Raw genomic sequence first — 13,869 nt, 5'->3', positions numbered from 1 at the left:
AGTGTGTCGGGGAGTGTGTTACAAGGGAAGTGTGTTACAAGCAGAGTGAGTGTGTCGGGGAGTGTGTTACAAGGGAAGTGTGTTACAAGCAGAGTGAGTGTGTCGGGGAGTGTGTTACTCTCGGTTTGTGCATTCCCTCGTCCCTGTGATGTTCCGCTCTGCTCACCGAGAACCTCTCGCAGTGCACCATGAATCCAATCTGTTGGAGCCAGGTTTGAACTTCGCCCGGTTTCCAGTTGGGGACAGTGGCAGACAGTCGCCGAGGGACCTTCTCCCCCATCAGGTGCAGGGCTTTCTTGGCCAGGTTGGAAATGGTGACATTGCCAGAGTAACTGACTAATCTCTTCAGACTCTGCGTGGCTCCGATCTCGTGGAGTATCTGAAACATAACAGGGACATTCTCACAGAAAATAAGCAAAATACAGCTGGAAATCTGCACTAAAACAGAAAAGGCACAGACAATCCCCCTCGACAGAAGAGTGGTACTGGATTCAAACATTAACTCCTATTCTCTCTCCACAGATGCTGCCAGACCGGCTGAATTTTTCCAGCATCTTATGTTTTTATTTTAAAATGAGGGGCAGGTGGGAGAGGGGGTTAGAGGGAGAGAGTGAAAGAGAGAGGGTGAGCGGGGTGAGAAAGAGGGAGAGTGGAAGAGAGGGGGAGAATGGGGGGAACGGGAGGACAGAGAAAAAGAGAGAGGACGAGAAGCAAGACAAAGGTGGAGAGGTAGCTCTGTTAATTAAAGATGGCATGAAGAGGGCAACACGGCGGCCCAGTGGTTAGCACTGCTGCCTCACGGCGCCGAGGTCCCAGGTTCGATCCCGGCTCTGGGTCACTGTCCGTGCGGAGTTTGCACATTCTCCCCGTGTCTGCGTGGGTTTCGCCCCCACAACCCAAAGATGTGGTTCGGTGGATTGGCCACGCTAAATTGCCCCTTAATTGAAAAAAATCTATGTTTGGGTACTCTAAATTAATAAGAAAAAATATAAAGATGGCATTTGGGGATTTGAGAAAGATGACTTTAGTTTTACAGATCGAGATGTGGAATTAGTTTGGGCAGAGGAAAGATTAGTAAAGATAGGAAAAGCCACTTGTGGGAGTAGTCTAGAGGCCTCCTGACCATATCCTAGGACGGGATATTCTGGGAAGAAATAATGGGGGCTTGTCAGAAAGAATCATAGAATTCCTACAGTGCAAATGGAGGCCATTCAGCCCATCGAGCCTGCACCGACCCTCTGAAAGAGCGCCCAAGCTAAGCCCAACTCCCAGCCTATCCCCGTAACATCACCTAATCTTTGGACACTAAGGGGCAATTTATCGTGATCAATCCACCTAACCAGCACGTCTTTGGACTGTGGGAGGCAACCGGAGCACCCGGAGGAAACCCACGCAGACACGGGGAGAACGTGCAGACTCCGCACAGACAGTCACCTGAGGTCGGAATCAAACCCAGGTCTCTGGCGCTGTGAGGCAGCGGTGCTAAGCACTGTGCACCGTGCCACCCTCCATTATGCCACCCTAGCCACAGCAATAACCATGGGTGATTTCAATCTCCGCATACATTGGATGAATCAGGTTGGTAAGGGTAATCTGGAAGTTGTGTTTTCAGGGTAGTTTCTTGAAGCAGCACATCCTATAGCCAAGCAGGGAGAAGGCTATTCTAGATCTGGCAATGTGCAATGAGACAGGATTAAATAATGACCACAGGGTAAGGGAGGTCCGAGGTAGCAGTGATCATAACATCATTAAATTTTGGCAGTGATGGGTGGGTCTAAAACTAGTGTTTAAAACTTAAATGAGGGCAGTTTTGAGAGTATGAAGGCAGAGCTGGCTGAGGTGGACTGGGGGATTAGGTTGAAGGGTGGGTCAAGAGGGATGCAGTGGCAGGCATTTTAAGGAGATATTTCCTAACACTTAGCAAAGATACATTCCAGTGAGGAAGAAAGACTCTTGGAGGTGAAGGCACCATGCGTGACTAACTAAGGGAATTAAAGATAATATAAAATTGAAAGAAAAAGTTTATAAATCTGCGCAGATTCGTGGCAGGTGAGAAGACTGAACAAAATATAAAAAAGAGCAAAGAAATTAGAACTGAGAGGGACAATTAAAAAATAAAGGGTCTCCCATTTCAGGGGGCGATGAGGAGAATTATTTTTCTCTCTGAGGGTTGAGAGTTAGCGGAACTCCCTCTTCCCCAGAGGCCGGTTGAGACAGGGTCACTGAATATTTTTACGGCAGAGGTAAGTTCTTGACCAACAAGGGAGTCCAAGGTTATCGGGGCTCGGCGGGAATGTGGAGATGAAGCCCGCATGATCTTATTGGATGGCGAAACGGACTCGAGGGGTCGAATAATCCACTCCAGCTCCTAATCTGAACCTTTGTATGTCCATCTCACTCCCCTATCGTCCCTCGATCTCCTCGACATCACTTTAATTTCTCACTCCCTGCTTCTTATTTCTCCTCCCATCCTCCGTGCATTCTCTCCCTCCGTCCCCTCCCTCTATCTATAATAATAATCGCTTATTGTCAGAAGTAGGCTTCAATGAAGTTACAATGAAAAGCCCTTAGTCGCCACATTCCGGCGCCTGTTCGGGGAGGCCGGTACGGGAATTGAACCTGCGCTGCTGGCCTTGTTCTGCATTACAAGCCAGCTGTTTAGCCCACTGTGCTAAAGCAGCCCCGCTGGTCTCTCTCTCTCTCTGTCCACACTCTGTCCCTCTGTTGGTACCTGTGTTTTTCTCTGCTTGAGTTTGATCCCAGCTTCGACACACAGGTAGAAAGCTGCCATGCACTGAGCCTCAATCGTGGAACTGTCCAACAGCTGCACCAGTCGCTGGAGGTCGTAGGCCGTACGTCCCTGTGAGTTGTCCGTGCTCTCCAGCCAATTGCGTGCAAACTCCTCTGGGTGAAGGGAAGCGATGAAAGGTTCCACCAGCTCCAGTGTTCCGGATCTCACCACCTCCTTCTCAATCTCCTTGTTGGTTGCCAGGACAGTGATGGCCAGGCAGGCATGGAATCGGACCAGCTGATCCTTGGAGAAGGCCAGAGGGAAGAGCCAATCGGCAGCTTTCTTCTCAATCATCAGCCGCTGATTGGCGTTTCCGCCATGCATGGCGCAGTTGGCTAGTGCGATGGCACAGTGCCTCAGGATGGTGGAATCTTTGCTGCGGCACCAGTACAGGATGGAGTCCAGGCCCCCGTTGGTGATCAGCAGGTAGGATGTTTCCTCTGTGTGTTTGAACATGTGCTGCAGGATGCCTGTCACCACCCTCGCCAGCTGGGCATCATCCCGATCCTTGGCCAAGTCCAGGATCACTCCCAGACCCGTGCGAGCCAATCGATCCCTGGGGGGGGGGGGGCGATACAAATCACAGAAACGTCAGTCAAGCAACCAGTCAACCGGCCAGGAGCAAGATCAAATATATTCACCAATAACACACCCAGGTCACATCCGACAATGCTGCCACCAATTGGTGCAACAGAATTATTCAGCTCCTTCACCTTCAACAGTGAGAGCAGTGGGGTCTCAGTGAGAATGGTGTCCAAGCTATCGAACTCCATCAGTCAGGAAGGCCGGTTCTGGTTGGCAAGCTCAAGCAAGTTAGAACACTTCCCCTTTGACCAAAATTAATTTTCATTTCCCTGTTTCCTCTCCACCCGAGTTAATCTTATTTTGAGTTCTATGGCCCCCTCCCCCCATTTGCCTGGGATTAATGAGCGATCCCAATGCAAACAGCCTCAGCGAGTAAGGGTTAATAGGGACCACACTCTTTTATTCACTCCAGGGCTAGTCAGTAAATATTTCTGTCTTTCACCCCCCCCCCCCCTCTCTCTGAGGGAACCTTTCATAACCTCCCCCCCCACCTCCCTGCAGCGCTGCAATGACAGATGTCAATTCTTCATTCTGCCCTGGCATAGGGAGAGAGAGGCCATTCAGCCCCTCGAGTCTGTCCTGTTGTCACTTAACTCCATCCCATCTTGGTTCCACACAAACCTGTCAATATAAGAAGCAGAAGAAGCTGGAAAATGCAGTTTGGAGTTCAAAATGAATCGTCCAGAATTCCATCTGACTTCCTTGCTTATATACAACCTGGTATATTTGTGCTGACATAAGGGGCTCTCTGGGCTCACACAGAGGCATGGTTGGGAGAATTTGCCACTCTCCTTGCAGGGTCTTTGGGGCAGTTTCCCAGGGATCCATGCTGGATTTGGCTCCAAGTGAGATACTAACTCATGGCTACAGATTGATTCGAAAACAAGGGCAGGAGGGTTTTTTTTAAGTTAGGGCATCATGGTTGGCACAGGCTTGGAGGGGCCGAAGGGCCGGTTCCTGAGCTGTACTTTTAGAACAAAGAACAAAGAAATGTACAACACAGGAACAGGCCCTTCGGAACTCCAAGCCCATGCCGACCATGCTGCCCGACTAAACTACAATCTTCTACACTTCCTGGGTCCGTATCCCTCTATTCCCATCCTATTCATGTATTGGTCAAGATGCCCCTTAAATGTCACTATCGTCCCTGCTTTTTCTTTGTTCTTTGACCTTCCTCATCAGCTTATCTGAGCGAGGGAGATAGCTGCTCCGAAGGCAGGGGTGGGAAGAGTTTGGAGAAGGGGAGGTTGAGAGGAGATTTGACAGGGGAGTTTGGATTGATGAGGGGGCCTAGACAGAGTCGACAGGGAGAGAGACCGTTCCCACTGGCGGGAGAGTTGAGAACCCGGGGGTGGGGGGGGGGGGGGGGGGGGGGGCGCGGGGGGGAGAGAGACAGGGAGGGGAGCGAGGGTATGAGACTAGCTGAGTTGCTCTGGCAGACAGCCAGCACAGACAGGACAGACCAAATGGTCTCTAACCTGTGCAGTAACCATTCTAGGATTCAAAGCCCCTTTTGTAAGAAGCACTAACCAAGCATTGACCTTCCTAACCGCCCGCTGAATGTTCACTAACCGGGACTGGTGTGCAAGAGCTCCCAGATCCCGATGAGTGTGCACAGATCCCGGTGAGTGTGCGCAGATCCCGGTGAGTGTGCGCAGATCCCAGTGAGTGTGTGCAGATCCCGGTGAGTGTGCGCAGATCCCAGTGAGAGTGCGCAGATCCCGGTGAGTGTGCGCAGATCCCGGTGAATGTGCGCAGGTCCGGGTGAGTGTGCGCAGATCCCGGTGAGTGTGCGCAGATCCCGGTGAGTGTGCGCAGATCCCAGTGAGTGTGCACAGATCCCGGTGAGTGTGCGCAGATCCCGGTGAGTGTGCGCAGATCCCGGTGAGTGTGCACAGATCCCGGTGAGTGTGCGCAGATCCCAGTGAGTGTGCGCAGATCCCGGTGAGTGTGCGCAGATCCCGGTGAGTGTGCGCAGATCCCGGTGAGTGTGCACAGATCCTGGTGAGTGTGCGCAGATCCCGGTGAGTGTGCGCAGATCCCGGTGAGTGTGTGCAGGTTCCGGTGAGTGTGCGCAGATCCCGGTGAGTGTGCGCAGATCCCAGTGAGTGTGCACAGATCCCGGTGAGTGTGCGCAGATCCCGGTGAGTGTGCGCAGATCGCGGTGAGTGTGCGCAGATCCCGGTGAGTGTGCACAGATCCCAGTGAGTGTGCGCAGATCCCGGCGAGTGTGCGCAGATCCCGGTGAGTGTGCGCAGATCCCGGTGAGTGTGCGCAGATCCCGGTGAGTGTGCGCAGATCCCGGTGAGCGTGCGCACATCCCGGCGAGTGTGCGCAGATCCCAGTGAGTGTGCGCAGATCCCAGTGAGTGTGCGCAGATCCCGGTGAGTGTGCACAGATCCCGGTGAGTGTGCGCAGATCCCAGTGAGTGTGCGCAGATCCCAGTGAGTGTGCGCAGATCCCGGTGAGTGTGCACAGATCCCGGTGAGTGTGTGCAGATCCCAGTGAGTGTGCGCAGATCCCGGTGAGAGTGTTCAGATCCCGGTGAGTGTGCACAGATCCGGGTGAGTGTGCACAGATCCCGGTGAGTGTGCGCAGATCCCGGTGAGTGTGCGCAGATCCCGGTGAGTGTGCACAGATCTGGGTGAGTGTGCACAGATCCCGGTGAGTGTGCGCAGATCCCGGTGAGTGTGCACAGATCCCGGTGAGTGTGCACATATCCCGGTGAGTGTGCGCAGATCCCAGTGAGTGTGCACAGATCCCGGTGAGTGTGTGCAGATCCCGGTGAGTGTGCACAGATCTGGGTGAGTGTGCACAGATCCCGGTGAGTGTGCGCAGATCCCGGTGAGTGTGCACAGATCCCGGTGAGTGTGCACATATCCCGGTGAGTGTGCGCAGATCCCAGTGAGTGTGCACCGATCCCGGTGAGTGTGCACAGATCCTGGTGAGTGTGCGCAGATCCCGGTGAGTGTGCACAGATCCCGGTGAGTGTGTGCAGATCCCGGTGAGTGTGCGCAGATCCCGGTGAGTGTGCGCAGATCCCGGTGAGTGTGTGCAGGTTCCGGTGAGTGTGCGCAGATCCCGGTGAGTGTGCGCAGATCCCAGTGAGTGTGCACAGATCCCGGTGAGTGTGCGCAGATCCCGGTGAGTGTGCGCAGATCGCGGTGAGTGTGCGCAGATCCCGGTGAGTGTGCACAGATCCCAGTGAGTGTGCGCAGATCCCGGCGAGTGTGCGCAGATCCCGGTGAGTGTGCGCAGATCCCGGTGAGTGTGCGCAGATCCCGGTGAGTGTGCGCAGATCCCGGTGAGCGTGCGCACATCCCGGCGAGTGTGCGCAGATCCCAGTGAGTGTGCGCAGATCCCAGTGAGTGTGCGCAGATCCCGGTGAGTGTGCACAGATCCCGGTGAGTGTGCGCAGATCCCAGTGAGTGTGCGCAGATCCCAGTGAGTGTGCGCAGATCCCGGTGAGTGTGCACAGATCCCGGTGAGTGTGTGCAGATCCCAGTGAGTGTGCGCAGATCCCGGTGAGAGTGTTCAGATCCCGGTGAGTGTGCACAGATCCGGGTGAGTGTGCACAGATCCCGGTGAGTGTGCGCAGATCCCGGTGAGTGTGCGCAGATCCCGGTGAGTGTGCACAGATCTGGGTGAGTGTGCACAGATCCCGGTGAGTGTGCGCAGATCCCGGTGAGTGTGCACAGATCCCGGTGAGTGTGCACATATCCCGGTGAGTGTGCGCAGATCCCAGTGAGTGTGCACAGATCCCGGTGAGTGTGTGCAGATCCCGGTGAGTGTGCACAGATCTGGGTGAGTGTGCACAGATCCCGGTGAGTGTGCGCAGATCCCGGTGAGTGTGCACAGATCCCGGTGAGTGTGCACATATCCCGGTGAGTGTGCGCAGATCCCAGTGAGTGTGCACCGATCCCGGTGAGTGTGCACAGATCCTGGTGAGTGTGCGCAGATCCCGGTGAGTGTGCACAGATCCCGGTGAGTGTGTGCAGATCCCGGTGAGTGTGTGCAGATCCCGGTGAGTGTGCGCAGATCCCGGTGAGTGTGCACAGATCCCAGTGAGTGTGCAGATCCTGGTGAGTGTGTGCAGATCCCGGTGAGTGTGCGCAGATCCCGGTGAGTGTGCACAGATCCCGGTGAGTGTGCGCAGATCCCGGCGAGTGTGCGCAGATCCCGGTGAGTGTGCGCAGATCCCGGTGAGTGTGCACAGATCCCGGTGAGTGTGCGCAGATCCCGGTGAGTGTGCGCAGATCCCGGTTAGTGTGCGCAGATCCCAGTGAGTGTGCGCAGATCCCGGTGAGTGTGCGCAGATCCCGGTGAGTGTGCGCAGATCCCAGTGAGTGTGCGCAGATCCCAGTGAGTGTGCGCAGATCCCGGTGAGTGTGCACAGATCCCAGTGAGTGTGCGCAGATCCTGGTGAGAGTGTGCAGATCCCGGTGAGTGTGCACAGATCCGGGTGAGTGTGCGCAGATCCCGGTGAGTGTGCGCAGATCCCGGTGAGTGTGCGCAGATCCCGGTGAGTCTGCGCAGATCCCGGTGAGTGTGCACAGATCTGGGTGAGTGTGCACAGATCCCGGTGAGTGTGCGCAGATCCCGGTGAGTGTGCACAGATCCCGGTGAGTGTGCACAGATCCCGGTGAGTGTGCGCAGATCCCAGTGAGTGTGCACAGATCCCGGTGAGTGTGTGCAGATCCCGGTGAGTGTGCACAGATCCTGGTGAGTGTGCACAGATCCCGGTGAGTGTGCACATATCCCGGTGAGTGTGCACCGATCCCAGTGAGTGTGCACCGATCCCGGTGAGTGTGCACAGATCCTGGTGAGTGTGCGCAGATCCCGGTGAGTGTGCACAGATCCCAGTGAGTGTGTGCAGATCCCGGTGAGTGTGTGCAGATCCCGGTGAGTGTGCGCAGATCCCGGTGAGTGTGTGCAGATCCCGGTGAGTGTGCGCAGATCCCGGTGAGTGTGCACAGATCCCAGTGAGTGTGTGCAGATCCTGGTGAGTGTGCGCAGATCCCGGTGAGTGTGCACAGATCCCGGTGAGTGTGCGCAGATCCCGGCGAGTGTGCGCAGATCCCGGCGAGTGTGCGCAGATCCCGGTGAGTGTGCGCAGATCCCGGTGAGTGTGCGCAGATCCCGGTGAGTGTGCACAGATCCTGGTGAGTGTGCACAGATCCCGGCGAGTGTGCGCAGATCCTGGTGAGTGTGCGCAGATCCCGGTGAGTGTGCACAGATCCCGGTGAGTGTGTGCAGATCCCGGTGAGTGTGCGCAGATCCTGGTGAGTGTGCACCGATCCCAGTGAGTGTGCGCCGATCCCGGTGAGTGTGCACAGATCCTGGTGAGTGTGCGCAGATCCCGGTGAGTGTGCACAGATCCCAGTGAGTGTGTGCAGATCCCGGTGAGTGTGTGCAGATCCCGGTGAGTGTGCGCAGATCCCGGTGAGTGTGCACAGATCCCAGTGAGTGTGTGCAGATCCTGGTGAGTGTGTGCAGATCCCGGTGAGTGTGCACAGATCCCGGTGAGTGTGCGCAGATCCCGGCGAGTGTGCGCAGATCCCGGCGAGTGTGCGCAGATCCCGGTGAGTGTGCGCAGATCCCGGTGAGTGTGCGCAGATCCCGGTGAGTGTGCACAGATCCCGGTGAGTGTTCACAGATCCCGGTGAGTGTGCACAGATCCCGGTGAGTGTGCGCAGATCCCGGTGAGTGTGCACAGATCCCGGTGAGTGTGCACAGATCCTGGTGAGTGTGCACAGATCCCGGCGAGTGTGCGCAGATCCCGGTGAGTGTGCGCAGATCCCGGTGAGTGTTCACAGATCCCGGTGAGTGTGCACAGATCCCGGTGAGTGTGCGCAGATCCCGGTAGGTGTGCGCAGATCCCGGTGAGTGTTCACAGATCCCGGTGAGTGTGCACAGATCCCAACAGGGGGGAATCATTCAGTGTTAGATATGCCCGAGTCTTCGCTGTGGAGAGGGGTAGTATGGGTGTGATGGGCCGAGTGGCCTGTTTCTCTGTGCTGTGCTGACCTGTTGTCGCTGATGAGGATCTGCTCCAGCAGCCTGGCTGCCTGGTACCTGGTGGGCAGGTTGGGAGCCAGCAGCAGCTCCAGCAGCAGCTCCAGCACTCCCAGCAGGCGGAGCTGGTCACACAGAGCCGAGGCCACCTCCCTGCCCAGGCCGGCCAGCAGCCAGGCTTCCCCCACCAGCCGCTCCAGCTGCTCCAGCGCTGCCCCCCTCTCCCCCGGGCTGCCCGCCGCTCTCAGAGCCGCCACCGCCGCCCGCAGCACCGGCAGCAGCCGCCGGCAGGTCTCCCCCGGGCTGGGCTGCGCCGGGCTGGGGGGCTCCGGGCTGGGCTGCGCCGGGCTGGGGGGCTCCGGGCTGGGCTGCGCCGGGCTGGGGGGCTCTCCCGAGCTGGGGGGCTCCGGGCTCCGCGGGCTGGGCTCCCTGCTCCACATTGCGGACTCTCTCCGGCTCCCCAGCCCCGCACTGGCTCCGCCTGGCCGCACTGACATCACATCATCCCGGGGCCGCATCAGCACCTCCTCCCTGGACAGGGACAGCCCAGCACAGCCTAGAACATCTCAGCCCAGCACATCCCAGCCCAGCACATCCCAGCACATTCCAGCCCAGCACATACCTGCACAGCACAGCCCAGCACATCCCAACATAGCCCAGCGCATCCCAGCACATTCCAGCCCAGCACATCCCAGCACAGCCCAGCACATCCCAACACAGCCCAGCACATCCCAACACAGCCCAGCACAGCCAGCCAAACCCAGCCCAGCACAGACAGCCAAACCCAGTCCAGCACATCGCAGACACTGCCCAGCACAGCCCAGCACATCCCAGCCCAGCCCAACACATCCCAGCACATCCCAACACAGACCAGCACATCCCAGCCCAGCACATCCTAGCCCAGCACAGCCCAGCACATCCCTTCCCAGCACATCCCAGACACAGCCCAGCACATCACAGCACAGCACATCCCAACAAAGCCCAGCCAGACACAGCCCAGCACATTCCACACAGATCCCAGCACATCCCACACAGATCACAACACAGCCCAGCACATCCCACACAGATTCCAGCACATCCTTGACACATCCCAGACAGATCCCACCACATCCCAGACAGTCCAACACATCACAGGCAGATCCCAACAAATCCCAGACAGATCCCAACACATCACAGGCAGATCCCAACAAATCCCAGACAGATCCCAACACATCCCAGACAGATCCCAACATATCCCAGCACATCACAGACGAATCCCAACACATCCCAGACAGATCCCAACACACCCAAGACAGAACTCAACACATTCCAGCACATCACAACACATTCCACACAGATCCGAACACATCCCAGCACATCCTAAATCCAGATAGATCCCAACATATCCCAGAGAGATTCCAACACATCACAAACATCCCGAATCCATAGAGATCCCAACACATCCCTAACATCCCTACACATCCCAAACCCAAAGAGATCCCAACACATCCCAACAAATCCCAACACATCCCAGAGCGATTCCAACACATCCCAAACATTCCGAATCCAGAGTGATCCCAACACATTCCAAATCCAGAGACACCCCAACACATCCCAAATCCAGAGAGATCCCGACTGATCCCAAATCCAGAGAGCTCCTGACTGATCCCAAATCCAGAGAGATCCAACATATCCCGAACCAAGAGAGATCCCGATTGATCCCGAATCCAGAGAGATCCCAACACATCCCAAACCCAGAGAGATACCGACTGAGCCCGAACCCAGAGAGATCCTGCCTGGTCCCGAATCCAGAGAGATTCCAACACATCCCAAACCCAGAGGGATCCTGATTTATCCCGAATCCAGAGAGGTTCCAACATATCCCAAATCCAGAGAGAGCCCGACTGATCCCGAACCCAGAGATCCCGATTGATCCCGAATCCAGAGAGGTTCCAACATATCCCAAATCCAGGGAGATTTCGACTGACCCCAAACCCAGAGAGACCTTGACATATCCCGAAGCCAGATAGATTCCAACACATCCCAAACCCAGAGATCCCAAACTGATCCCGAACCCAGAGAGTTTCCAACACATCCCATACCCAGATACCCAGCACACCCAAATCCAGAGATCCCAATAGATCCAAAATCCAGAGAGATCCCACCAGATCCCAAATTCAGAGATATTCTGACATCTCAAATCAAGAAAGATCCCAAAAGATCCCAAATCCAGAGAAAACCTGACTGATCCTGAATCCAGAGAGATTCTAACACATTCCGAATCCAGAGATATTCTGACAGGTCCCTATTCCAGAGAGTTCCCAACACTTCCTGAATCCAGCAAGATCTTGACAGATCCCAAATTCTGAGAGATTTTGACAGATCCTTAGTCCAGAGAGGTCCCAAAAGATCCCGAACCCAGAGAGATCCCAACTGATCCCGAATCAGTGAGAAAGCCGTGGGGAAGACCAAGGAAAATGTGGACCCACACAAACCAAGGGAACAAGGGGTACTATACTTGGGGACATGGAGTGGGGGGGGGGGGGCGGGGATCAGAGGGCTGGAAAACAAAAGGAACAGTTTTTCCAGGGAGGAGCCACCACACTAGCGAGGAAGGTAGTGCACTGAAGGACAGAAGTGCTCGGGGAGGGGAGGAGCTAATAGCTAGGCACAGACCCGGAGCTGCTGGCGGAGCGGAAAAAACTACAGATGGAATTTGACCGGCTCTCCACTGGGAAAGCAGTGAACCAGCTTTGCCAGTCACGGGGGGCACCTTCTATGAGCATGGGGACAAGGCCAGCTGCCCACTGGCACTCCAGCTGAGGAAGCAGGCTGCTGTGGTGATATGCATCACTGTAAATATACAAGGGGTTAATGCAAATACACCAAGACTAGATAAACACGAGAGGGAGCACCAGAGACATGACACACAAACATTCAATCAATAGGTCAGTAAGATAGGACACGACCAATGGGCATTCAAGACATACAGAGAGGTGACACTACCACAGGGGGGCATTACACCAACCCATATAAAAGGACACAGCACATATGCTCAGTCTCTTTCCAGTAGAGACACTTAGTGAGTACAGACAGGGTTGATTGAACATCGCACCCACCACGTGGATTGTAGCAGGGTTAACAGGAGAGTCAAATCCAAGTAGGCGAATTGTTGATAGTTTAATAAATGTGTTAAAGCTATCTCCAAGTCTGAACCTTCCTTTGTCAGAGTGCACATCAAGGAAGCAGCTTACTCTACGTCAAGAGTATAACAAAACAGCTGCCACACGAGAGATAGCACAAGTAAGGGACAGGAATGGTAGGATGAGATAAATGGAGCCTTCGCAACCTTTTACCAGGGACTGTACATCTCCAAGCCCCCAGAGGGGGTCTCGAAGATTAAACACTTCCTCCATGAGCTGGACATAACAGTTGTGGGGGAGGAAAAGAGACAGGGACTGGACTGGAAGCACCGCTAAGACTGGAAGAGATCATGGAATGCATTAATTCCATGCAGTCAGGGAAAGCACCGGGACAGTATGGGTTCCCAAGAGGTTCGAAGCAGCACTGGCCCCTCACCTGCGGGCAATGTTCAATGACTTGTTGTCGAGAGTGGTCCTGCCGCCCACAGGGGCACAGGCCTCAATCTCACTGATCCCAAAGAAAGACAAAGACCACTTCCGGTTGCGGCTATGCGGAGCTAAGCCGCACATTCGGCGGCTCCCGCTAAAACGGACTTTTGGGCTCTTCAGAGGAGCCCCAATGGAAATTTTCCGACGACTTCCAGTGTGGGAAGGTGATAGCAAGGTCCACCCCCCATAGTATATGGATTGGACCAGGAGCGGAGCGGTCAAAAAAGCGTTTTTGGAGCAGCGAAAAGTGCGAGGGAGAAAAAACAAGATGGCGGCGGGCGGAGATCAAGCGGCATGGGTGCAGGAGCAGCAGGAGTTTCTCAGGCGCTGCTTTGAGGAGCTGAAGAAGGAGGTGCTGGCGCCAATGCTGACGGCGATCGAGGGGTTAGTGGAGACCCAGAAGGCCCAAGGGGCAGCGATCCGGGAGGTGCGGGAAAAAGCCTCGAAGAACGAGGATGAGATCTTGGGCCTGGCGGTGAAGGTGGAGGCGCACGAGGCGCTGCACAAGAGGTGGGCGGAAAGATTCGAGGGCCTGGAGAACAGGTCGAGGAGGAAGAATCTTCGGATTCTGGGTCTCCCTGAAGGGGTGGAGGGGGCCGATGCCGGGGTATATGTGAGCACGATGCTCAACTCGCTGATGGGGGCGGGGGCCTCTCCGAGTCCCCTGGAGCTAGATGGGGCTCATCGGGTACTGGCGAGGAGACCCAAGGCCAACGAGCCGCCAAGGGCGGTAGTGGTGAGGTTTCACCGTCTCGTGGACAGAGAGTGTGTGTGTCTTGAGATGGGCCAAGAAAGAGCGGAGCAGCAGGTGGGAGAATACGGTGATCCGAATCTATCAGGACTGGAGTACGGAGGTGGCGAAGAAGA

General features: G+C 55.7%; 1 protein-coding gene across 1 annotated transcript in view; it reads right to left on the bottom strand.

Moving 5' to 3' along the window:
* Positions 1-9,892, bottom strand: part of sarm1 (sterile alpha and TIR motif containing 1) — a 50,201-nt gene extending 40,309 nt beyond the window's left edge. The window contains exons 1-3 of the mRNA XM_072469971.1: positions 9,404-9,892; positions 2,732-3,347; positions 167-379 (exon numbers count right to left, since the gene is read on the bottom strand). Of these exons, the coding sequence (XP_072326072.1) occupies positions 167-379; positions 2,732-3,347; positions 9,404-9,888 (1,314 nt within the window). The 5' untranslated portion in view covers positions 9,889-9,892. The remainder of the gene's footprint in view (positions 1-166; positions 380-2,731; positions 3,348-9,403) is intronic.
* Positions 9,893-13,869: the final 3,977 nt, after the last annotated feature.

This window comes from Scyliorhinus torazame, chromosome 12 (assembly GCF_047496885.1).
Source record: "Scyliorhinus torazame isolate Kashiwa2021f chromosome 12, sScyTor2.1, whole genome shotgun sequence".
Classification (NCBI taxonomy): Eukaryota; Metazoa; Chordata; class Chondrichthyes; order Carcharhiniformes; family Scyliorhinidae; genus Scyliorhinus; species Scyliorhinus torazame.
Note: the sequence above shows the minus strand (reverse complement) of the source record. Positions and strands in the feature narration are given on the sequence as shown.